This window comes from Phascolarctos cinereus, unplaced genomic scaffold (genome assembly GCF_003287225.1).
Source record: "Phascolarctos cinereus isolate Bilbo 61053 unplaced genomic scaffold, phaCin_HiC Scaffold_9;HRSCAF=440, whole genome shotgun sequence".
Lineage (NCBI taxonomy): Eukaryota > Metazoa > Chordata > Mammalia > Diprotodontia > Phascolarctidae > Phascolarctos > Phascolarctos cinereus.
Genome location: NW_027556402.1, coordinates 147,874,059 through 147,899,179, shown reverse-complemented (window position 1 = coordinate 147,899,179; position 25,121 = coordinate 147,874,059). Strand labels below are relative to the sequence as shown.

The 25,121-nt window shown below is 39.0% G+C and overlaps 1 protein-coding gene across 16 annotated transcripts in view; it reads left to right on the top strand.

Annotated features, from left to right (window-relative positions):
* SPATA18 (spermatogenesis associated 18) overlaps positions 1-25,121 on the top strand; it is an 80,808-nt gene that overhangs the window by 43,968 nt on the left and 11,719 nt on the right. For 8 of the 16 annotated variants that reach the window (XM_020990153.2, XM_020990160.2, XM_078148626.1 and 5 more), the window contains 2 exons: positions 58-141; positions 2,694-2,739. In XM_020990153.2, coding sequence (XP_020845812.1) covers positions 58-141; positions 2,694-2,739 — 130 coding nt within the window. Of the gene's footprint in view, positions 1-57; positions 142-2,693; positions 2,740-2,828; positions 3,017-3,328; positions 4,202-24,659; positions 24,882-25,121 lie in introns of those variants that run through there. The other 8 variants (XR_002325253.2, XR_002325250.1, XR_002325252.1 and 5 more) reach the window with 5 other exon arrangements.

The window sequence follows — 25,121 nt, the reverse complement described above, 5'->3', positions numbered from 1 at the left end:
TTGTGTGGTTACTTTTTCACAACCATGTGACTTTTTCCTTTCTGTTCTCTGATACAGTGGTCATCTGTGAAATGCGTCAACCGAAGTAGGAGTCGAAGTCTAAGCCCTGTCCCTCAGCATGGTAGCCCGTGTAAAAGCGGGGTATTTATCACTCTAATTATCTTAAATTCTATGAAACAAATTTTTATCTTGAGGAGTCAGTAACTTCTATTCCTTCCATTTCCTTATAGGAAAATCAGTAGTTATATTGGTCTGAGTATAGGCCAAAACATTCTCCACATCTGGTCTGTAAAAAACCTGTGCTTATAATCTCACTCTTTATTTTTTTTCCTTTTTTAGGTAAAAATTAGTAAAACATTTTATTTGAATTGAAAGAAATGTAAGATGATACATTTCACTTTGAAATATACTTTTACATAATAATTTTGTATGGTTTTCAGGCTTATGTCTATGTATGTATATACATATATATATACATGTGTCTATGTATGTGTGTGTACATATATATACATTAAACATATATATATATATACACACACAGAGATAATATATTTTCAAAGGGTTGTCATGTTAGGGTTGCAGCATATATTCTAGGGAAAAACCTCTGTTTGGATCAATATAATGTCCATCTATGGGTAGAGCGATAATTTGCTAGGATAGCATGAGGCACTGACTTTGGATTCTAAGGATCAATGTTCAGGTTCTGCTTTTGCCACTATTTGCATAACCCGGAGAAAGCCATCTCATTTCCTGGGGCCTTCAACAGTCAGTTCAGCAATAGGTGCCTACTGTGTATACGAGCACTTTGAGGGATGAGACACATACCTAAGGAAAGTATGAGTCAAAGTAGAGAAAGGAGGAGGACAAAGGTAGAGTCTATGCCAAATTCTATGATAAACATAGGGAGAGAGAGAGATCACTTTCAGCCTCATGGAGAAGGTTAGCATTCGAGCTGGGTCTTGCAGGGAGAGGATGATTTCAACAAATGGAAATGAGGAAGGAGTGTATGTTCCAGATAAGAAATGGGAAAAGGCAAGACAAGAGTAAAGAACAACTAGTAGCATAGTTTGTCTGTAACATAGCATGTAGCAAGGAGAGTAGGAGGAAAGAAGCCTGGAAAGATAGATTGGAGGCAGACTGTGGAGGCCAGGATCAGATCCTAAGTGGGCGGCATAGGAGTGTGCATTGAATTTATTAGGCAACACATGAAAGTTTTTTTTTTTTTTAGAATTGTCATTTTTATTATATTACCTCAGCCTACCCATGAGCAACTGATGTTTTTCCAATTATTTAGATCTGACTTTATTTGTGTGAAGAGTGTTTTGTAATTGTGTTCATATAGTTCCTGGGTTTCTTTTTTTGTTTATTTTTTGCTAGGCAATGGGGTTAAGTGACTTGCCCAAGGTCACACAGCTAGAACGTGTCAAGTATCTGAGGCTGGATTTAAACTCAGGTCCTCCTCACTCCAGGGCCAGTTCTCTTCCCACTGAACCACCTAGCTGCCCCAACACATGAAAGTTTTTGAGCGGGAGAATGATTTCTCGAGTCTGTGTGATAGGAACGTTATTTTGGCAGTTATATGAAGGATAGATTGGAAGGAGGAGAGACCAGTGGAAGGGAGACCAGTTAGGAAGCTATTGAAATAGTCCAAGTGAGAAGTTTTAGAGGTGAATGAGTGTAGTGAGGGTGTGCCTGGGGAGAAGGAGTTGGTGTCAGAGATGTTGAGAAAGAAAGCATTGATACAGCTTCACATTTGGTCATATGTGGGGACTATGAGGGAGGAGAGGAGAAAGTCAGAGAAGGCTGAGATTTTGCTCCCAGGTATCTTGGAGGATTGTGGTACCATCAACAGGAATGCTGTTGTTTACTGTTCTATAGAGGATGGTTTATAAGCCTAGAAAGAATCAAATTTACTCCACCTCCCCATTAGATTTTAATACCTTTTGTTCTAATTTTTCAATGAAAATCATACATAAAATAGAAATTACATTATCTTGAGTTCTTGTGGACCCTAGTTCCAGATACCTCTTTAACCTACTTGTATGAACCTGGAAAAGCCATCTAAATAGATTGATTTATACTTTTATGACGCATCTTTTTAGTAGTTAATAAAGCAATTTAGTAATAGCTAACATTTATGTAATGCTTCAAATCTGCAAAGCACTTTACGTGTTATTTTATTTGGTCTTTACAACAACACCATGAGGAGAGTAGGGGCTATTATTATCATTTTACAGATAGGGCAACTGAGACAGAGAAGTGACTTGCCCAGGGTCACAAAACTAATTAATATCTGAGGTAGGCTTTGAACTGAAGTCTTTTTGTCTCCAACTCCATTGCTCTATCCTCTGGGCCCCCTAGCTGCCTCAATTTAAGACAAACTAACATTAAGTCTCCAGTTAAAAAAAAATACACACACACACACACACACACACACACATATATTTCTATCCCATACAGTCCAACAAAAGCTACAACTGCTAAACAACTTTAGAGCAAAAAATAATTCTGAATAATAATTATATATAATAATATATAATACAATAATAATACATAATATAAGAATAATTCAGCATAATTCTGAAGTGCTTTGGAGCCACTCTTTATCTGGTATTAGGAAAAAAAACCCAACTGTGTTATAAGCTTAAGTCCCATTAATCATTGACCTTTTGTTGTTGTTCTATGCTTTGTAGGCATCAAGAAGCCGAAGCCCTTCTCCATCAAGAGATATCAATGCAAGTAAGTGGAGATTAGATTAATTTAGATTAGCTAAAGTTCTTCAAACTCTTCATAGTTCTGTCAATCTCAGAATGTGTCTTTTTTGATAGATGGACACTCCAGTTGTATTTCTCAGTGACGCTAATGTTCCTGGTTGACATAGGCAGTATCTTAAGAGGTAGAAGGCAGTAAACTTGGATTCCAGTCCTCGCTCCACCCTGACTTCCTTGTTGGCTGTGGGACTTAGGACAAGTCATGTAACCTCTTGGAGCTCAATTTTGGGAGTCACATGAGATACGTAGGTGAAAACACTTTGTAGACTGTACAGTACTATATAAGCATAATAAACACAGGCATTATTATTCCCACGTCTTCTGCTCTTGACCGTTGCTAATGACACAGAAGCAGACAATCCTGCTTGTCCCTTAGAGCTGCGTAAGGTTCTCTAAGATATGAAGAGTCTTCAGCAAAGATAGTCTGGCCGCTACTTTGGGAGAAGCTGAAAAGTTTTATTGCTGTGAACCTAGCCTCTCCTTCTTTCATTTCAAGCCATGCTGAAAGAAATGAAAAGGAAGTGATGACTCTGACCATGTATGTTTTTCTCCACTAGGGTTTTAAGTTGACTGGAAGTATTTCTTTGCTCCTGTACATCTGGACAAATCAACTCCAGTGGTGCTTCCATCTGTTCTAAGAGTTCTTCAAACCTCACTTAAGATAATGTGAATGACAATTCTGTATCACTCGAAGGGGAGAGCTAAAATTTTTTTTTTGGTGTAGTGTGTTTTGATAACTTTAGATATATTGCCTTTTTATAACTTTTTTATTTAGAAACTAATTCAATTAATTTGATAAAAATGTGTAGGTGTTTACGATCATATTCATTTGATACAAGGCTTACTCCACAGTTTCAAGAATTCCATTGTTAAATACCATACTGTATTTTAGCAAACTCTAGAAGCAAAGATAAAAACATCTTAACTGACCGATGTTTAGCCAATTTGAAACAACACAACAGGACATTTAGTTTCACAGTCCAGTCATAAACATCACATGTGATCAGACTAATTTTAAAACATTGTTATCATATGATGCCTTTTTGGTTTTGTTTTACCTTTTGGGAGATAGCATTATCTTAGACTAGGAAAACTTCCATCCTATCCCTAGAGTTAATTATCTTGTTTTAAATGTGAAAAGTTTTTAACTAAGGGAATACTGTTACTTTGCTTCCCTGTGCTTTCTACCCCAAAGTATAAATATCAGGTCATGAGGATTACTTTGTTTATTAAATCTTGACTGTCACTTGAGAGAGGACATCTGTCAATTAGTGCTTATCTGCCCTATTTTATCTTTTGGGATTACTTTGCTTTTGCCAATGCGTACCTGAAGTTTGACAATACTTACTTGATATTTGTTCATTAGCATTTCCAATGAAACACACATAAAACCCAATTTTATTTGAATAAAATCACCCCAGCTCCTAAAATTGGTGTAGTTGTTTCCTTCTTTCCTAGTAAGCTTTTCCTTTATTTGCTGAATAAATTTTAAAAATGTATATTTTTAAAAATCAGTTTCCTGTACAGTTGCCTCCTTGGGATCTGATTTTGTTCTTTATCCTCTTCACCTGTAGGATCAGTCTTGAGCATAAGCAATACTTGACTATTTGGACAAATGTACTTTTACAGAGGAACAGAGTACTTGTTGCAACAGCTCAAGAAATGGGTTTATTAAGCTCATTTAAAAAAAATACCTGGTACTTTAGATGATGAAGAAAACTCCTTTTGAGAAATCTTGCCAGCTCTAGCTTGCTGAGCAAATGAGAACAGAGGTGTGAGCTTCTTTTCTGCCTTGATTGTAGTTATTTGCTGGTTCCTGTAAGTGTCAAGTTGATTTTTTCCCTTCCTGTTAGTGTTTTTATGTTACCATAGCTGTGAAATAGCATGCCATAGAGGAAAGAATATTGAGGTGTAGGGGTCAAGAGGACTGGCTTCTGCTCAGCCCCTGACTTTTACAACTCATGGCAAGTCAAGGAATCAGGGACTATTACTATTGAGAGATAGGACAACTGCTCTAATCTCCATCCTCATGGAGCAAAGTCCTCAATAACATTCTCTTTGGGTCTTACTTTACTCATCTATAAAAACAAGAGAGTTAAACTTGGTGATCTCGATAGTCGCTTCTAGTTCTCGCATTCTGTAATTCCCATTCTAATAGTTCATCTAAGATCCCATCGCATAAAAAGACAGGAGCTTATTTATTAATCTGGTTGGGAAAGAACTGTACCTATCCCAGTTTATGTGCACTTTACCGTGGTAGTTTAGTGCTTCTATAGCTCTTTGGTCCTGTTGAATTGTGCTGTAACTGAATTGGAAGACCACAGTTTTCTAAAAGAACTCTGAGAAATTCCATATAACTAAAACAAGGCAGACCTTCTCAGCTAGGTTGGTCTTGTTTTACCATCGTTATACCTTCATCTTAGAGACAGTGAAAATGAAAGGCTCTTTTCTTATAGTTTGGTGAATGGTTGTTTCTGCATCATTGGCAATATCCTATGATAGTACAGTTCAGACAAATTGAGCTTTTGTTGAAACAAGTTCTTTGCAGTGAAGTTCTTTCCCCAGATCTTTTCGTATTTTAGTAAGGTCCTTCACACATCAAACACCTATTAGACTCTGGAATGTAGTTTGATTTTGAACATTAATGAACCTGAATAATTGTAGTGGGAATCATCTGGAGGTTTCACCTAAATGTTGAGTTTGCATTGTATGCCAAGTTAGTGTTCAAATGAGAACACTAAATATTATGTATTTTTTACACAGTCAGGTTCTGCAAAATGTGCCTGGGACCGTATTAAACCCTCAACATGGTGCTATTAGGAATTTTTGGCTATTACTCAGTTCATTAAGATAAACAACAACAAAAGCTCTTCCTAATGGCATACTCTCTTCACTGAAATGTGGAAGATAAAGTCATGAACAGAGGGCCAAATAAGTAATAATCAGTTCTTAGGTTGAAGTAATAGCTTTGGAAGTCCTGAGAAATTTCAGGCTTAATGAAGAAAGAGCACTGACCTCTGTTTTGAGGAAAATGATTGGGCAATATAAATTAATAGAAAATCTACATGGATCATAGATCCATCCAAGAAACAAGATAAATATGAACTCTTTACACATTTATACATTTGAAGATCTACTTCTCCAGAATTTGAAGGACCTAGCCTGGGGTTCAGTGATTCTTTCTAGCTAATCTGTCTGTCAGGGCTCAGTGCTAAAGAAACTAATATGTAGGATCGTTGATTTTATTGGAACAGACAGAAATCATTGCTTTTGCTATCTGGGAATGATTGTATTGTGACACAGGTAGTTGAATTTGGTGTCACACAACTCAATGTATCCATTATAACCAGCCTAGAGATTTTCGTAATTCCCTGATCACTTGAAAAGCTATTTAGTTTATCCATCATTTAGTGATTAGAGTCTCAATCCTCCCACTTTGGAGCATTATTTTTTAAAATTTTCTTCTATAGCTTTATTTATATTGTAACTACCAGTTCCATTGTCCTTTAGGATTTTTTATAACAAGGGGAACAGATTTTGTAAAAGATGAAGTCAGGGCACTCTAACTACAAAAGAAGATACCTCAGCTGTCTTTTGAAAGAGTAAAGATATTAATTGAAAGATCTAGGTATATTACATGCATGGGCAAGAGGAAACTCCCATGTTATTAGAAATTTATAAAAAGTCTCTGCCTCCACTCAAAAAAGATTGTTGCTCATATACTTCACCAACTCTTGAGTGAGAATCTCTATTCTTTAATATAAAAAAGCTTGAAATAAGATTAATAGGAGTTAAAGATGAGAGACAACTGAACCCCACAGAAAAATTCAGTGCTGTGGCATAGTTTTTCCAAATGTGCATTCTACCTTCTGTTTCCCCAAGTAACAGGAAGATTACCTGACCATCACATCTGCTTTAGTCAAATAGCTTTTTGCCCCACAACTGTCGAGCAGAGAGAAGAAGGCATTTGTTAGTAGTCACTCATTTTAAGATAATCATAAATACAAATCAGGAGGAAGTGTTAATGAGATTTTCCATGACAAATTGGGCATTCCTTATCTTCAGTGGTGCCACATTACGAGGTTTCTAGATTGTTATTGGTTTTTGCCCTTCAAATATCAAAGGACTAAATCACCCTGAAAGTGAAGCAGAATAACTCTGTTTATCTCACAACGGCTTATCTAACAGCCAAAACAAAAATGACAAAACCAGTTTGTTCTGAGCCATCGCTGAATGTCAATACAGACAACATCCCAGGCACAAGAGCACATGTGACCAAGAGCTGCAGGTGTTACTGTTCATTCTGTGCTGTAAGCAGCAAATGAATGTGATCGGTCGGGTTTATGCTATGTTCCAATGTAATACTAGCCATGATTGCAGTGAGAATTCTGAAATGATGACTTGAAGTGTGTGATATGAAGTAAATTTTAGAAATGCTGTTTAGAAATTGAGTGTGCCCTTGGAGCTGATTGTAACTAGGAGCAGCTATAACTCTCTTCTCTGAATTCTGACGCCTGGGGATCAATTTGTGCTGGGGGTTGCCAGGCATAGGAGGGTAGGCTTCTCTTTTAGACAAGGATACAAGTTTCATAATCGCGTCATCTACAGTCACAAAATGCTGAGATTGGTTGTCTTCTGTGACTCACCTAGAGTGCATTTTTCGCATACAGAGAGGAATGGAAAACAAGGGGAGTATAAATAAGGGAGGACACATTTTCAGCTCTACAGTATTCCTATATCACTCTATATAGGGGTGGGCTCAAGGTTCCTCAGCACATATGCCCTCACAGTTTAAGATTTAAACCCATTTAATGAACAGTGAATTTAGTCAGAGTTTGATATGGTCAATGGGCTGAAAATCCAGATCTGATAACGCAGAATTAACTGTGAACCATTTGGAAGGATATTTCCTAAAGTTAACTGACAAATGTCAAGTATCAGAAAACAGCCACTAGGAAGGGCTTTAATTACAGTTAATATTTATCACGTCTTATCCTCACAATAACCCTATGATATTGCTATTACATTTTATAGATTAGGAAACAGATTTGGAAAGGTTGAGAGACTTGCTCAGAGTGCCAAAGACTGTTCTAAGATGAAATAGGATTTCCTGAATCCAAATCCAGTGTCCTTTTTTTTTTTTTACCGCCCCAAACTACTAATATTCAACCTTCAGTATGGAAGAAAATATTTAAGAGAACATGGATGTACATGACATGATACTCTCAGAATCGAGGACAATATACTGTAATATCACTATAAGGAGAATTTGTATTCATTTTGTAGAATGAAAGGGATGGCTAATGATTTAGAATGCCCTCTCACATCACTGACACTCTTAGAATCCAAAGCCTACTTGCTATTCCTCAGATTTGACTTTCCACCCGCACCTCTCTTCCATTGCCCAGGCTTTCCCTCATACTTGAATGCACTCCCTCTTCACTAGTGCTTTCTAGAATCCTTGGCTTCTTCAAGGCCTAGCTCATATGCCACTTCCTATGGGAAATCTTTCTGATCCCTTAATTTTTCAGTATTCTCTCTCTCTCTCTCCTCAAATTATCTTGCATTTACTTATCTGCTTGCATGTTGTTTTTGCCTGTAGAATGTAAGCTCCTTGAGGGCAAGTACTTTTAAAAATCTCTGGTACCTACAACAGTGCCTTTCAACACAGTAAGCACTTAATACATACTTTTGTACTGAATTGAATTGACAAGTACCTCAGAGGTCAGTAAGTCCAAACTTTCTCTGAAGCATCATCTTGGCACAGTAGACAAGTGACTGGTGGTGGGAAGAGGGGGGAAAGCCAGAATTTTAGGGGCTCCAGGAAGACCTTAGAGTCTGAAATAATCCTCCCTCACACTAATGCCTGCAATCTTCCCTAGTCCTTAAAGCTTCATTCTTTTAGTTTAAGATCCTTTTAACATTTTATTGCTTTTCAACAGTATTGACTTTGTTATTATTACTCAGACCTTTGTGTGAATGGGTTTCAGACAATTTACTGAGAGTAGGCTTTGATAGCTAGATTTGAAGAGAGCCCTAAAAAGGGATAGAGGGTGGGGGTAGAATGGATAAAGGGGAGCAGGGAGGCCAGGGCACTAAAGACATCACTTAAGTCACAGTTTTCTCTTCCTCACACATACATTTACCAGTTGGTTGTTGTAAAAGTCTTGTCCTTTCTCTGTATAGTCATTAGGCAACTTTGTTGTTAGAGAGTAGTGTTTCTAAGGCCAAGGGCCCAGCTTGGCATCTATAAACACACTGGATTGCTTAAGCCAGATGCTTATGTTGAAAAATTATAGGCTTTAAAACAAATTTCATGTCTGTAACACTGTTCTTAGCTTGATTTTAAATCTTCCTGACTTTGCATATTAAAAAAAAAAAAAGAGAAAACACTGCATCTGTTTTTTGATTGTTTGTTTGTTTGTAATAATACATTTCTTCTGAGTGCAGTAAGAGAGGTGGTACACAGTAACATAAGAAGTTTGTATTCATTATGTGGACAAAAGCTGAAGATGCCCTTAGAGCATTTCACAATAAGATTAGAAATCCTTCCCTCTGGGCAGCTAGATGGCACAGTGGATAGAGTCCTGGTCCTGGAATCAGGAGGACCTGAGTTCATATCTGGCCTCAGACACATAACACTTACTAGCTGTATGACTCTGGCCAAGTCACTTAACCTTAACTGCCTCACCAAAAAACAAAAATCCTTCCCTTCCCATCCCCTCCCCATGTTACTCCACTTTACCACATTTTTCAGAAGCAGATTTGAAGTTAGTACTGATTTCATTGGAAACTGAGTTTCATGCGGGTCCTGAATGATAGAGACCTTTACTCTTAAGTATGAAGGGATCTAACAGCAGCTTATGACAAGCAGGATTACTATGAAAGATTACTGTGTATTTACTAGTCACTGAAAGATAAATAGTCTAGCAAAAACTTAACTCACTCATAATTGCATCCTCCATTCTCTGGCAAAGGTCTAAAATTCAAGATGTATAGGAAATTAATACAAATATAGACCAAAAGCTGTTCTCCAATGACCTATTAGCAAAAGGATGTAAAAAAAACTGTCAAAAAAATTACAAACTTTTAACAGTCAAATGAAAATTTCTTTCAAATCACTAATAATAAGAGAAATGCAAATCAAAACAACTTTCTGGTTTCACCTCATACAAAGATGACAAAGGTGGAAATAATGTTGGAGGTACTGTGAAAAGGCATATTAATATGCTATTTTTAAAGCTATGAATTGAATGAATTCTGGAAATTCTTGGAATTCTACTAAGAAGTGACTAAAATGCCCAAAACCTTTGACCCAGAGATCTCACTGCTCACTGCATATACCACAAGAAGGTAAACAAACAAAAAAAAGTCCTAGATACACCAAGTTATTTATTGTGGCATTTTTTTTTTGTAGTAGCAAAGAATTGGAAACAAAGTAGATGCCTGTCTATTGTGTAATGGCGGCACAAATTGTGGTACATGAATGTAATTAGATTATTACTGAATTGAATAAATTAATAAATGTAAAATGCAGACAAGCATGTGAAGATTTATGTGAACTGATGCAGAGTGAAGTAAGCAGAACCAGGAAAACAATATATACAATGACTACAACAGCGTAAATTGAAAGAACAAAAGAAAATTTGCTTATATAGTTATAAGGACCAACCTTGACTCTGAAAAAGAGTTAAGAGACTGCATCGTCTTCTTTTCAGAGGTGTTAGACTTTGAGTGTGGAACAGGTCATATTCTATTCAGACTACACTGATGTGTTGATTAGTTTTGCAGAAGTGCTTTTATCTCTCTCTCTTTTTTATTCTTCATTATAAAGGATGGCCCTCTGGCTAGGATGGAAGGAGGGATATAAACAAAAGATATAAACCCCCAAAAGTATCAAAAACATTTAAGGAAAAAAGAATATGATGCTAGGAAGAAAAAAATTTAGATGACACATTTGGTTCCTTTATTCAGTATCTCTGAATAAGTAAATATGTGGGGCATGATATTGTAGCATGCCAAATCTTCAGCATAAATTATCCCTACAACTTATTATTGTATATATACTCTACAAACAAAATCATTTTTGTCCAAATGGTTACACTTCATTGCAGAGAAATCATCTATAAGATTTGTTATACTATCCATCACTCGTTTCCATAATGGAAAATGTTGCCTGCAACCAGATAGTACACTGAACGGAAAGGTGTGAAATAACTGTGAGACGTGGGCCAGGAGGAGCAGTAGGAACTGACTCAATTTATTCATCTAAGGGTGCAGGATATATAGAGAAAATCCATCCTAACTTCAAAAAGTCCTCCCTGTGAGACACTCCCCAAAACGTCTGCTAAGGATGTGATAACATACATTTCCTCCTTATCAGAGTTCCTAGATAGGGTTGTAAATTCCAAGGCTTTTTCCTGGTGCCTGTATAGAGGAGTGAATATGTAAATCTAAGGTTCAAAGAGTGGGAAGGAATGTCTCGGGAGCCTCCTAGCAGGGAGAGATTTGGAGAGCCCTGCTTCTTAATTATTGAGCCCTTCAGGTTAAAGCCTGGGCAAAGGTCAAACTCTGTCCTGGATCTTAAACCCATATTGGACTCTCAAGGCCGGCCCTCAACAGGAAAACTTTGGGATGCTAATTTGATATGTGCTTTGGGGAGGTTTGATAATTTAACACAAAATCTTGAAACATGAAAACTTTTACAGGTCTGATACCCCTAAGAACATGATGGAGTGAGAACAGTCACATACATATGAGTGTAACAAGTATGTAGTGATGGGCTATGTAACTAAGCATATCACTGAAAATAAAGAGAAAACAAGGAACAGAAGAAGAAAAGTTACACAATAGCTATTTCCTTACCTTTCTTAGAGTTTTACATTTTCTTTTGGTGGGATGTTATGTTTGAACATGATTTCTGTGTTAAAGTTGGTGAACATATTTCCTGTCGTATGCATTTGTATTGTAGGGAAACTGTCCCAAATGGAGAAAGGGTTGGCCTTGAAGTTGGAAAGAGCTGGATTTAAGTTTTACCTCTTAACATATTCTGGCCACGTGATTAGGGAAGTTCCTTAACTTCTCAGTGCCTTTGGCAACTCTAGTAATCTTACATGATAGATGAATTGCTGATTTATCTCATTAGTAGTTACACAGCCATTAAATTGTGAGTCTAGCCTGCCCCCCCTCAAATTATTAGCAATTCCTTTTACACTAGTGTAGGGGAAAGGAGCAAGCATTTATAAAATGCACTGCATTCCAGGCACTTTGCTAAGTGCTTTACAATGTCGCTTCATTTGATCCTCACAATAACCCTATGAAGCAGGTGCTCTTATTCCCATTTGATAGTTGAGGAAACGAAGGCATACAGAGGGTTAAATGACTTGCCCAGGGTCACACAGATAATAAGCATCTAAGGCTGGATTTGAACTCAAGTCTTCCTGACTCCAGGCTCAGTGTTAAAGCCACTGCGTCACCTAAGTATACACACTATAAATGTGCAAGTGAGCATTAGAAGTACTTATTCTGTTATTTGCTCTTATTTTCAAATAAGCTGTGGCATATTGCCTAGTGCAACAGAACAGATAGAAGGCTCAAGACCCATACTGACTGTGTGACCCTGGGCAAGTCATAGATCAGGAGATGCAGAGAAGGGGCTGATCTGCTGTGGTATATCAATAAAATCGTAGATTGAGTCCCTATGCCTTTCCCTATCTTTGCAATGGGTGCTGGGTACTTTAGACTTGGGACAGTTGTCATGGTAGTTCATCATTAGATTGTGCTCAAGAAAAACTGAGGAAAGTGCAAAAAAATGTGTATTATGTAATGAAATTCTAACTTTGGCCTGTATTTCTAAACCCTGAGTACTAAAAATGAGTAGTTATCTGATGATTTTGGGGGCTCCTCTTCCCCTTCTCCATCTGTGCCCAGCGTTAAAGGCAATAGGGGAAAATCAATGAAACTAACTTTCCTTTCCTTAGTTCTGCATCATGGTCCCAAACATTAGGCCCTTGCGCTGGCCTTCTTTAGCCAGAATTTTACCCACAGCTGAATGCAGCTGAGGTAACTTGGCTATTTCTCTTTACATAGAGAAAACCCAAATGCCTTAGTATTGTCAAGCACTTGAAGTTTCCATATGAGAAAATCCAAGACTTTTGAGGGTTAGAAAAACAAACACAAAATCCTATCCTTGTAACTTGTACCACACTCCCAAAAAATGGGTCCCATGTGAACTTATATAGGAGAGGAAAATAGACACAGTTCAAATTGGAGTCCATTGTGAATCTGAATACATGAGCTAAATTCCTCCAGAAGATCAGCCAGCTCCCTTCCTAGATTTAGCTTTCCTTCATCAGACAGCAAAAGAGAGATACTATGAAATAAAAGTTTATATATAACTCTTTTTAAAAAAAAATTTGAGTTCTGAATTCTCTCCCTTCTGCTTGACTCTTCCCCACCTATTGAGAAGGCAAGGAATGTATCAATTATACATGTGAAATCATGGAAAACATTTCCATATTAGCCATGTTGCAAAAAAAAAAAAGGGGGAAAATTATGCTTCAGTCTGCACTTGGACTTCATCAGTTCCCTTTCTAGAGATGGATAGCATCTTTCATAAGTCCTTCAGAATTGTTTTCGATTTGTGTTGCTGAGAATAGCTAAGTCATTCACAATTGATCATCGTACTGTTGCTAATTGTTGTGTATAATGTTCTCTTGGTTCTGCTCATTTCATTTTGCATCCATTATATGTCTTTCTAAGTTTTTCTGAAAATATTCCTTTCATAATTTCTTACAGCACAATGGTATTCCATCACAATCACATATCACAACTTGTTCTGCCATTCCCCAGTTGATAGGCATCACCTCAAGTTCTGATTCTTTGCCACTGCAAAAAGCTGCTATAAATATTTTTGTACATATAGATCCTTTTCCTTTTTCTTTGAGCTCTTTGAGATACAGACCTACTAGTGGCATTTCTGGGTCAAAGGGTATATACAGTTTTATAACCCTTTGGTGGTAATTCCAAATTGTTCTCTAGAATGTCTGGATTAGCTCACAACTCCACGAATAATGCGCTAATGTTCCGATTTTTCTACTTCTCCTCCAACATTTGTTATTTCTCTCTTTTTTTTTTGTAATGATAGCCAATCTGATAGGTGTGAAGTGGTACCTCAGAGTTGTTTTAATTTGCATTTCCCTAATTAATAGTGATTTAGAGCATTTTTTCATATGACTATAGATAGCTTTGATTTCTTCTTCTGAAAACTGCCTGTTCATATCCTTCAACCATTTATCAACTGGGGAATGACTTTATATACAACTCTTGAGTATGGTCAGTACCCTTCAATATTGGGCACTGGAAATTAGAATGAATCTGTTGCCCTGCAAAGCCTCTCACCCCATGTCCACCTGTGTATAGTTTTAGAGGCAACAACAATTACAAAAGAATCACTAACTTTGGTGCAGAGAAAAGAATCAATCTTGGTCTTCCTGTCACCAAATGTCATGTTCACATCTGTCCAGGAGATGGCACTGTTGCATAAGAAATGGAAAGGAACACCATCTAATAAAATTCAAAATAGAAAATAAGTTCCTGGAGTACGGAGCTTAATTGTGAGTTTGATGGTCCCACATAAATTGAGAGTATAATTCCAGTTGTTAAAAGATGGGTCAGGAATGAAATGTGAAGGGTACAAATGCAAACCTTCAGTGTTTAAATACCTCCTCATGTTACTCATGAATTTGTGTACTTTGTCCACGTTAGGAAAGTAGTAGTTACTTCTATGCCAAACCCTTACTATTTACCTTAAACATGTGACCTAGTGCAGCAAGATTGCACAGTGGTTAGAGCTGCTGGGCCTGGAATCAGGAAGACCCACCTTTCTGAATTCAAATCTGGCCTCAGACACTAGCTGTGTGACTCTGGGCAAGTTGTTTAACTCTGTTTGCCTCAGTTTCCTCATCTGTAAAATAAGCTGGGGAAGGAAATGGCAAACCACTTCATTATCTTTGCCAAGAAGACCCCAAATGAGGTCACCAAGTGTCGGACACAACTGAAAACAACTGAACAATGTGACCTAAGCCTACTATTATAGTCCATTACATGGGAAACATAGTTTTTTAGCAAATACTTTTGTGCTCTATGAACTTGTCCTGAAAGTAACAGAGAACTCTATCCTTAAAGCATCCGTGGTGTCTCCTTGCTTATTAGCTACTTCTATTCAGTATGCACATATTGGGATTGAGCATGAGATTCAGGGCCAAAGAAGGCTGAGGAACTCTAGTTTCTTGCCTGGAAAATGAAATAAGACAGAAAGATCCCTTTCTGTCTCTGACATTCTAGGATTCTGACAGAATGAGTATCTCTCAGAGTTACTCTAGTGACTAACCAAACTTGTGCAGAAAGGACTGAAAGAGGCCATAGCAGTTAGGGGACCAACATCAGCCATAGCCCATCCTCATTTCAATCATTTTTAGTTTTTGCTGATATGTTGTTTTTGCATCATTTTCATTTCCCAATATATCCTCACCTCCATTTCCTAGTTAGTGAGCCAGCATTTACCATAAAGAACAAAAGGAAGGAAAAAAAAGCAATTCAGCAAAACTAATTTGGGTGACTGCCAATGGACTTTCACAGTAGTATCTGCAATGCGCCACCTCCATAATTCTTCACCTCTACAAAGAAGAGTGGCAAATGCATTTTCTCCTCTCTTCTCCGGGGACAAGCTTACTTATTATAATAGCTAGCACTTTAAGATTTGCAAAGCGCTTTTACATGTATTAATTCAGATTTTTTTCCTTTCCATCCGTTCTGTATATTATTTTCCTATTCTATTTACTTTGCTCTACATTAGGTCATGAAAAGTCTTCCCATATTTCTCTATATACAATAATTTGGTGTATATGGGACCTTTCTATCTTTGACATCCTTGAGGGCCCATGTCCAGCAGTGAGATCTCTGAATCAAAGCATATGGATATTTGAATTACTTTCTTAGCTAAATTTCAAATGGCTTTCCAGAATGGTTAGACTAATTCACAGTTTCACTAGCGATATATTAGTGTGCCTATCTTTCCATTGTCTCTTTTTCATTGTCATTTTTATGATATTCATTTGCTCATATCCAAGAAGACTTATCCTGACAAATAGACAAATTCTCTTTTTGATCTCTCTGGGCCTGCTTTTTGGTATTTTTAGGATCTTCTTGTGAAGCAGGGAAATTTATTGTAGATTGCAAGGCCCACCTTTTAAAAATTGGTCATCTTCCTTCATGGAAATTTATAGAAGTTGTTTCTTGAAAGACGGTTTACAGCAGATTTCTTCTCTTGCCTTGTGTTCTCATTCTTATGTTTTAGTGTATCCTGATGAACAGAAGGACAAAATTGTGCAGAATTGGTTAATCAATTGAAATAAATCTTCAGCTGATGGCCACAAGCATAAATTTAAACACTAGCCTCCCAAGTAAAATTTCTCAAAGGTCCTTTTCCTTATCTGCCCTTCCTCCAAACTTCCCAGCCCCCAGAACCCTCCTGTTCTACATCTAAATGCAGAGCTAAAGGAGACCACATAGAGGTCACTGGGTGTCCCTGTCAATAATGGATCCTTTTGCCCATTTTTCATACAGGGTGAGAAAGCCTTATTTCAATCCGTGTTGGAAAGAAAACACGTGACAATGATTTAGATGAAGATCTTTTTTGTTCATGCTGAGTGTTATCCTGCCGATGGCACTGCAGCTTACCGCAGGAACCTTCCCTTTGGAGTGAGTTGAGTATGGAGTTGTTCAGTCATTTCAATCATGTCCAACTCTTCGTGACTCCGTTTGGGGTTTTCTTGGCAAAGGTACTGGAGTGGTTTGCTATTTCCTTCTCCAGCTCATTTTACAGATGAGGAAACTGAGGCAAACAGGGTTAAGTGACTTGACCAAGGTCACACATCTAGTAAGTGTCAGGGGCCAAATCTGAACTCAGGAAGAGATGTCTTCCTGACTCTAGGCCCAGTGCTGTATCCATTGCCACCTAGCTGCCCCATTATATCATATTGTTATTTATTAATTAGTATAGTTATTGATTAGTTTTTAGTAACTTTCAGTGATGGTGATAGGAAAAACAATGGCCAGGACACCAAGAGCATTATGAACTGTTTCATGTGACAGAACCTTGGTCTCCTGTGTCTGTAATGAAAGAGAATGTGGTACAGTGATCAGAGCGCTGAATTTGGAGTCAGAGGGCAATAGATTTTAGAATCCACAGAGATTGTAAAGGCAATCTAGTCCAATGACCCTCATTTTACACAGGAGAAAACTGAGGTTAAGTGAGTTGCCCAAGGTCAACATGGGTAGTAATGAGCAGAGGCAGTTTTCCAATGTGGCTTCTCTGCTCTAAATACTATGCTCTTTTGATGCATCAGCCTGAGTGCATGACTTTGGCTCTGCCACTTATTAGCTGTGTGACCTTGGATAATCCCTATACCTTTTTGGGCCTCTTTTTTCTTTCTTTCTTCTTCTTTCTTTCTTTCTTTCTTTCTTTCTTTCTTTCTTTCTTTCTTTCTTTCTTTCTTTCGGAGCGGGGAGAGGGGAGGCAATCAGGGTTAAGTGACTTGATTTGTCCAGGGTCACACAGGTACTAAGTATCAAGGCTAGATTTGAACTCAGGTCCTCCTGACTCCAGGGCCAGTGCTCTATCTACTGTGCCACCCAGCTGCCCCCTCTATTTATTTTTCAAAGGAAAATGTGTCAAATGCATTTGAACCACTAAAGTCTCTTCTACTTCTGAAGCTAGAATCTTGCAATAATTAAGCTATTCTTTCCTATAAAAGTATACTGGTCTGGAATGCACCCACGGTGGCTGGACACCATCCAGTTCCCATCCCAGTTGCCCTCATTCTCCTGTGGCCAGGGCTCTCTTAAAGTTGTATCTCATCTGGCTTGATTCTCTCCCCAGTGGAGATTCTTTCTTGTGAATTCTTGTATGGAAATTAGCGTATGCCTTGTGAAGAGTTAACCTGCGGGTGATACATAGGTTGGCTAAGTGTACAGTGACAAATGAGTATTTTCTAGGCCCGAGGAACAATGAGTGCTTTATAGAAACCATAGAAAAACATTCCATTTGGAAACACTCCTGCCTGTCCATCCCACTCTCTTACTACAGAGTTCCCTCTCCAGGAACAAACCTCTCTCCAAGGATTGTAAATAAACTATAATTAAGCAATTAGCTAGTTTTTCCCAAAGATTCTATAATTGGGCTCCTAAAATTCTTGAAATGAACAAAAAAGGTTTTTCTTCTCCTTGTCCTCTTCCTAAAATCATTAAACTTTTTTGACATGGAAGAGAAGGAGTTAAGTTGTGAACCAATGTCTAGGTGTACTATGAAAACTAAACAAATCAGGCAAAATGATGCATTTAGGCAACGTGGCGGGCAGTCTGATCCCAGAATCCTTGTCTTGTCATAATCTTTATTCTCTTGCCTCTGGATCTCCCCCTGCTTTATATTGCCAGAAATCCTAACAGGGAGGAAGGGGGAAGGCCCTTGGTTTTAGGAGAATTCTCTTTGCACATTTCAAGTCATAATCCCACCTGGCATCAGAACCTTCTCCATGGCAAGCCCATGTAATGTCAAGGCCAAATGATTTTGACTTCAATGCCAGCTTTAACTTCAAACTCCATTTGTTGGGTGGATGGTTGGAGTCAAAGAGGTAGCCTTGTTCATTCTCTCTCAGAGATGAGGAAGGAGATAGACAGAGAGAGGATGAAAGAAAGAGAGAAAAAAGTCAGAGTGGTTCTCTATAAATAAAATGCTTTCCCAAGTTTTTCTTGAGAAGGAGTAGGCTGTGGATAATGAAATTGGCAGCCTTTGCTTCTCCCTAAGACTTCAAGGCAGCCCTCATGCATCTATCTGTGCAATGCACAGGGCTAGAGTTAATGAAGTTGTTTTGGAGATGTTGCTGAGGTCAAGACAGGGTGTTTTCACAGAGCAAGTTTCCCTCCCAGTTAATGCCCAGTTCGCTTCCAGAATTAGTCTAATAAATCATAGTCACTGCCTCCTGCGGACGCCCCAAAGTACTCATTTGCTATGCCCAACTGCACTGACATGTCAGTGATGCGCCACGTTTGACCGTGGGCAGCTCTCTTTCAAATGAACACGTTTGCCCAAAAATCCTGAGAGAAAGAAATGAGAAAGCACCTAGGGCTCATGGGCTTGGTGGCTGGGGACCAGTTACCTGGGTTTGGCTTGTTCCTTGAAGTTTACCAGTGGTTTGGGGAAACTCCCCCATGCCTCAAGACGGAAAAAGAATTGTTCTGTCTTCTTAAGGTAGCACAGAAACCTGAGTGACTCCTGTGCCATTGTAAACATCAGGCCATAAATGTATCAAATTTAAAATTACAAAATCTAGTACTGTGCTGTGTACTCTGTCAGACACAAAATTTAGTGGTGAGTGTGGGTGTTGTGCGTGGGGTGGATGTCCTTCCTGGAGGGAGAGAAATGCAGAGATTTTGGGATTCACGTGCCTGATCAGGAACTCTTTTGCCCACATATAAAAGTCCTAGAGGCCGTTTTGTACTTGGCCCACATTGGACAGAGTACTGGAAACTGATGACCATCCTTCATGCCCTCTTGACCTCTGAATGTCAGGTCCTTCCACTATAGGGGCCCTTGGCCCTGCCCTTAATGCTTTCCATGTTGCACAGTGAAAACAACCACCGTTATGACATCATTAGAACAGCATTATAGCTTCCATTTTTCATGTGGGAAAACTAAGGCCCAGAGAAGTTATTAATAATTATAACAGCCGACATTTATATTGTGCTTTAAAGTTTATAAAATACTTTTTATACATTAGTAGATTTGATCTTTATGACTGGACTGTGAGGCAGGCAGGGTAGATATTATGACCCTCATGTTATGTATGAAAACACAGAAACGTTGACTAACATTCATAGCTATACAGTTAAGTGGAGGAGATGGATGAGACTGGAACCTAGGCCCTCTAACTCCAAGTCAGTGTTCTTTCAGGTCCCAAGCACAAGGAGGTACGAGATAAAAGATAATTACCAAGTCACAGAGTGGCTGAGTTCTTGCCTCACTGTGAAACATCTCAGGGTCTTTTTAGTGAAATCCTAAATCCCTTCCATAAAATCCCAGGTGGCCTTGAATTAGGGGTAACCCATTATTACCCTATGAAGTCCATTCCATACTAGAACAGACAGCTTTAATTGTTAGGAATTCTTTCTTTACATTAAGCTGAAATTTTCATATTGCTTTTAGTTTTCTCTTTCAGACAGAACAAGCCTAATCCTTTTTCAACCTGATAGCCATTCAAATTCTTAATGACCTTTTCTGACCATCTTGTCCTCATTGGAAACTTGAGATTCATTCCTGGGCTGTTGGCTGTAATAGGTGAGCTTTGGACTTATCTTGTGGAGACTAGGCCTCCACATTTTCTTATCATGCTCACTTGAGGATCTCCTCCTCCCCTTTTCTCCTCTCCTATTTCCAGGTCCTTCCCCATTACAGTCTAAGATTCATCAGGACAGACTGTCTTGCTTGCTTACATGTATTTCCCCGGAGCTTACTAAAGTGACTAACATATAAGGAATGCTCCTCCCTTCCTTCTTTCCTTGCTCCCTCCCTTCCTTCTTTTTTTCCTCCCTCCCTCCCTCTCTCCCCTCACTCCCTCCTTTCCCTCTCTTCTCTCTCTCCCTCTTTTCCTTCCCTCTTCCCCTTTCTCCTTTCCCCTCTCCCTCCTTTTCTTCCTTCTTTCCTTCCCTCTTTCCTCCGTCCCTTCTTTCTTTCTTCCCTCCCTCCTCTCTTTTCCTTCTTTCCCATCCTTTTCCCCTTTCTCCCTCCTTTCCCCTCTCCCTCCTTCCCTCCTTTCCTTCCTTCCTTTTCTTTTCTTTGAACTAAACATTACTAGTTCCTTCTTGTGTTGTATGGTATCCAGGCTTCTTGTGACCTGGACACATCCCTCTGGACATGATTCAATTTATCAACAGCCTTCCTAAAATGATGTCCTATAACTGAATATTCTAGCTGTGCTCTGGCAGGGGCACCTCTCTCATTTTGGACATTATTTTCCTATTAAGAAAGCCTAATATGAAATTATTTTTTCATGACTATTATGTCACCATGTTGACTCATGCTGAGTTTGCTATTCATCAAAACCTTCAGCTCTTTTTTGTACAAACTGTTGTGAAGCCATGTCTCCTCCATCTTTCACTTTTTCAGTTAATTCCTTGAACCCGAGTGTGGGTCTTCACATTTTAAAATGCTTTTAGATTTGTGGTATCATTGTTTTGGGGGAACTCCCAATGAGGAAGCTTCTACAACTGGGATGAACAACTACTCTACAGCTTATATTTTTAGGGGGTTGCCTGGGAGCACTAAGAGATTAAGGAACTTGCCAAGATTCACACAGCTAGAATTTATCTGAGATGGGTTTTGAACACACCATCAAGATCCTCCTGATCCTGAACCCAGCTCTCTATCCCCCATGTGTAATGGGGAGCCCTATTCTCCCTTCCCCCAGCCAGAAAGTTTCTTCAGTTCTATTCTTTCCTCTTTGTTATGACTACTCGTTATTTTATTTCTCTTGCTTTCAATACTTTTTCCTTCCCCAGTGATTTCTGGCCTATAGCTCCCTTCTTCCTATGAAAGACGCATAGACTACTCCCTTCTTACTATGCAGGACAAGGCACATGGACTTCTCCCTTCTTCCCATGTAGCCATGGTCTTGAGCGTAGGGCCTGCACTGAGAAACTCCACTGTCATGGGCAGCATCATTGCTTAACCCAGGACAACATAATAGACAGGTTACCTGTTTCCTGCTGTAATATCATCTTTGTCATGGCACTACCTTGTGAACTAGAGTTAAAACACATAGGTGGTTCTTTTCACCAGAGGAAATGACTATGAAATAACTCCACCAAAATAGTACTTGAGGACTAGTTCCAAATATGACATCTGGCCAAGGAGAATTTCCCTGGGCAAACGATACCACTGGTGAGCAGAAAGGTGGCAGACATTTTAAAACCAAGAACGTTGTGCAGTAATTGCCCAGCCTTAACAGCCAGTAGGAAAAATTGTGCATGACATAACCAAAAAGCCATGATTTACAACGTGGGAGGGACTGGGACTGCACAGTAACTCTTCTGAAGCATAGATAGAATTTTTTTTGGGGGGGGAAAGCTGCAATTAATCAAGAAAGTCAGACACCAATTCTGCTTTAACAAGACTGGCCTTGAAGATGCCCTTAACATGAATCTCTAGAAGCAATTGGCATTATTTTTGATCTGCTCTGGAGCTTCCATGAGAGAAAGGCTATCTTTTGGATTTCCATGTTTGTGGCCCTCACCTTGGCTATAAAGAACAGCCTGTTTCTTAGGAGTAAAGTTCTCTCTAGTCTAATAGAATTGCTTTGCTAAACGAGTTCTCATTATTCTCTATACTCGACTGCTGAGCAAGCTTAAGGAAACTTATGGAGCACCCTCCCCTCACTCCCTTATTAAAATCTAGGCTGAGAGCAAAGAGGCCTCCCTCAGGCTCAATTTGACCACTACCCTCACTTCCAAAACACAAACTAATTGGCTTTGGGAGACTTGGGAGAATTTTTTCCCCTTCAATGATGTGTTACTCTAATTCTTGATTCACTAAATCCCTTCCCGACTGGTCTCACTTTTAATAATTAAAAACTCAATTAAATCAAATCTATAAACACCGGCAATGTGTGGCTTTTGTTTCATTTGGAGCCTGACTGGAGTGAGGGGCAGACAGTTTATAGGGTTTTCTGGGAGGAGCTAGAGGGGCTCGTTAACCAGGGAAAGCATCGCTGACTACAAGCTGGCCTTTCTGAGCCCACGGCACTAATCAAGACCAGATTCAGCCTGACATGAAACTAGAGCTGACAGGCCACTAAGCAGGCGTGGAATGTAAGAATCTTTGAGCTGAGCAGCTGGAGGCCCACAGCTTTGGGAGAGCCCAATTCTGAAATGTAATTTCAGCTCTGTTTCTCCATTTCCAGATGATAGGAGACCAGTTCAGGCCCTTGGACCCCAGGAAAGTTGCATTGAGCCTCTTGGCTCTTTTTCTAGTCTGACTAGTAAGCTTAGAAGGTCGATCAGTATGGTTTTGAAGGTTAGATTGGTAAGAAATTGTTTTCAGTGGGGAAGCAAGCATGGTGGCTTGGAAAGAGTATCAGACTTAGAAGCAGAGGACCTTGGTTCAAGTTCTGCCACGTATTTATTATATGATCCCTAATTTCCCCTCCAGGGCTAACATTGTGTGATTTTGGTCTTATATTTGTGGCTTCCTTGAGTTGCCAGAAAAGTTGGCAGGGAAAAAATATAGTGAATATTATCATGGGTTAGATCTCAGTTGTGTGATTTTCAAGACTTGACTTTAATGTAACTTCACTACACTGAAGCCCCTTGTGGGAGGTAGGAAATTTGTGAAAGTGACCTTGACAAAAATGAAGAGAGAAATGGCGTCTGGTGTTTTCTTCATTTAAAAAAATTATTTATTTATTTATTTTTAGTTTTTCAACATTCACGTTCATAAGATTTTGAGTTTTAAATTTTCTTCCCCTCCTCCTCCCCGCCCCTCCCCAAGAGAACATGCAATCTGATATAGGCTCTACTTATACATTCATATTAAGCAAATTTTCCCATTAGTCATGATGTAAAGAAGAATTAGAACTGATGGGAGGAACCACGAGAATGAAGCAATAAGACAAAACAACAAAAGAAAAGGAGAGCAAATAGTGTGCTTCCATATGCATTCAGACACCATAGTTCTTTCTCTGCATGTGGATAGCATTTTCCATCATGAGTCTTTTGGAGTTGTCTAAGATCCTTAAATTGCTGAAAAGAGCCAAGTCTATCAAAGTCAGTCATTGCACAATGTGGCTGTTACTGTGTATGATGTTCTCCTGGTTCTGTTCATTTCACTCAGCATCAGTTCATTTAAGTCTTTCCAGGTTTTTCTGAAGTCTGCCTGCTCATCATTTCTTAAAGAACAATAGTATTCCATTGCATTCATCTACCACAACTTGTTCCAGTATGTCTGGTGTCTTAGAGGGCTTTGTGAACACCGGTAGAGAACAGCTGACATTTGTTACCATGGAAAGAACACTTGATGGTTAGATGTCTGGATCGTGTTACCTTCGTAGTTCTTGTGTTCCCAGGACCTTTGTCCCATAGGAATCATGAGGAGTTGGAGTAAAAAGCCTCACCTGGGCTTTGGAGGCCATGGTAGATTTCACTCTGCATTGCAATAGTACCAGTAGGGTTAGATTTCTCTCTGGCATAGAATGAAGTGTCTCCTAGGTTCACTGACTTGGGGTGGTTGAAAGGGCACTGAGCTGGGAATTTAAAGTCCTGAATTCTTCTGCTAGCTAGCCGTGCAACCTTGGGCAAGAGCCTTTTAACTGCCCTGGCCCTCACTTTTTATCTCTAAAATGAGGATTATATTAAGGACCCAACCTATCCTCCATTTTTATTCAATCAACAAGCATTTATTAAGCACCTACTATGTGTCAGGTACCAGTCGTTGTTGTGAGGCTCAAATGAAAAGATATACTATAAAAAAATTTTACTATATTTTAAACTATTAGAGTTTAAAACTGCATTAAGACTTTTGGTTCACCTTGTATATGAAAGCTCTTTTCCAAGGGCAAGGAATTGCTAGTCCCTCATATGGAATCTGCTCCACTCTTCCTTGACTAGGTTCCATTTTCTCTTAGCTCAGTTCACAGAATCACCTCACGAGTTCTTTGGTTTATTAATTGCTCCCCATACAGAGGCTGCTGGAAACATGCACATTTATGTCATCTTGGTAACCCCAATGGCACTCTTGTGGGCCAAGCAAACACCTGCTTACATATTTCTTCTTTGCAGAGAGAAGTACAAGTGTGAGCAGATGGGTAGCCAGGTCCGGTCTCCTGACATTCACTTAGGATGCTCTAGCAGGAAGGCCTTGGTTGATTTCAACTGTTTTGAAAGTTCACTGGGAGAAATATCATCTCCATGGTAACCAGGGCCAAAGCTGATTAGTGCTTTTGGGATCAACAGCCACAGCCATTGGAAGTAAATGAGTTTAAAGCTTGTGAAGACCACAGGGTAAGAGTTGGCTGGTTGCCTTTCATTCTCACTGATTATACACGTGAAGGGAATGCCTTCAAACTGTAGCTGCAGAGGCCAAGGTTAGAGATAATAAAGAATTTCCAGATCACTACAATTAATTCTGGAACAAAGCTGTAGAAGCCTCTTCTCTGGTGATCTTTAAGCTGGACAGATTCTCATCAGTGCAGAATAACTTAGGGCGACACACATGGGTCATTAGATGGCATTGTATGAGTT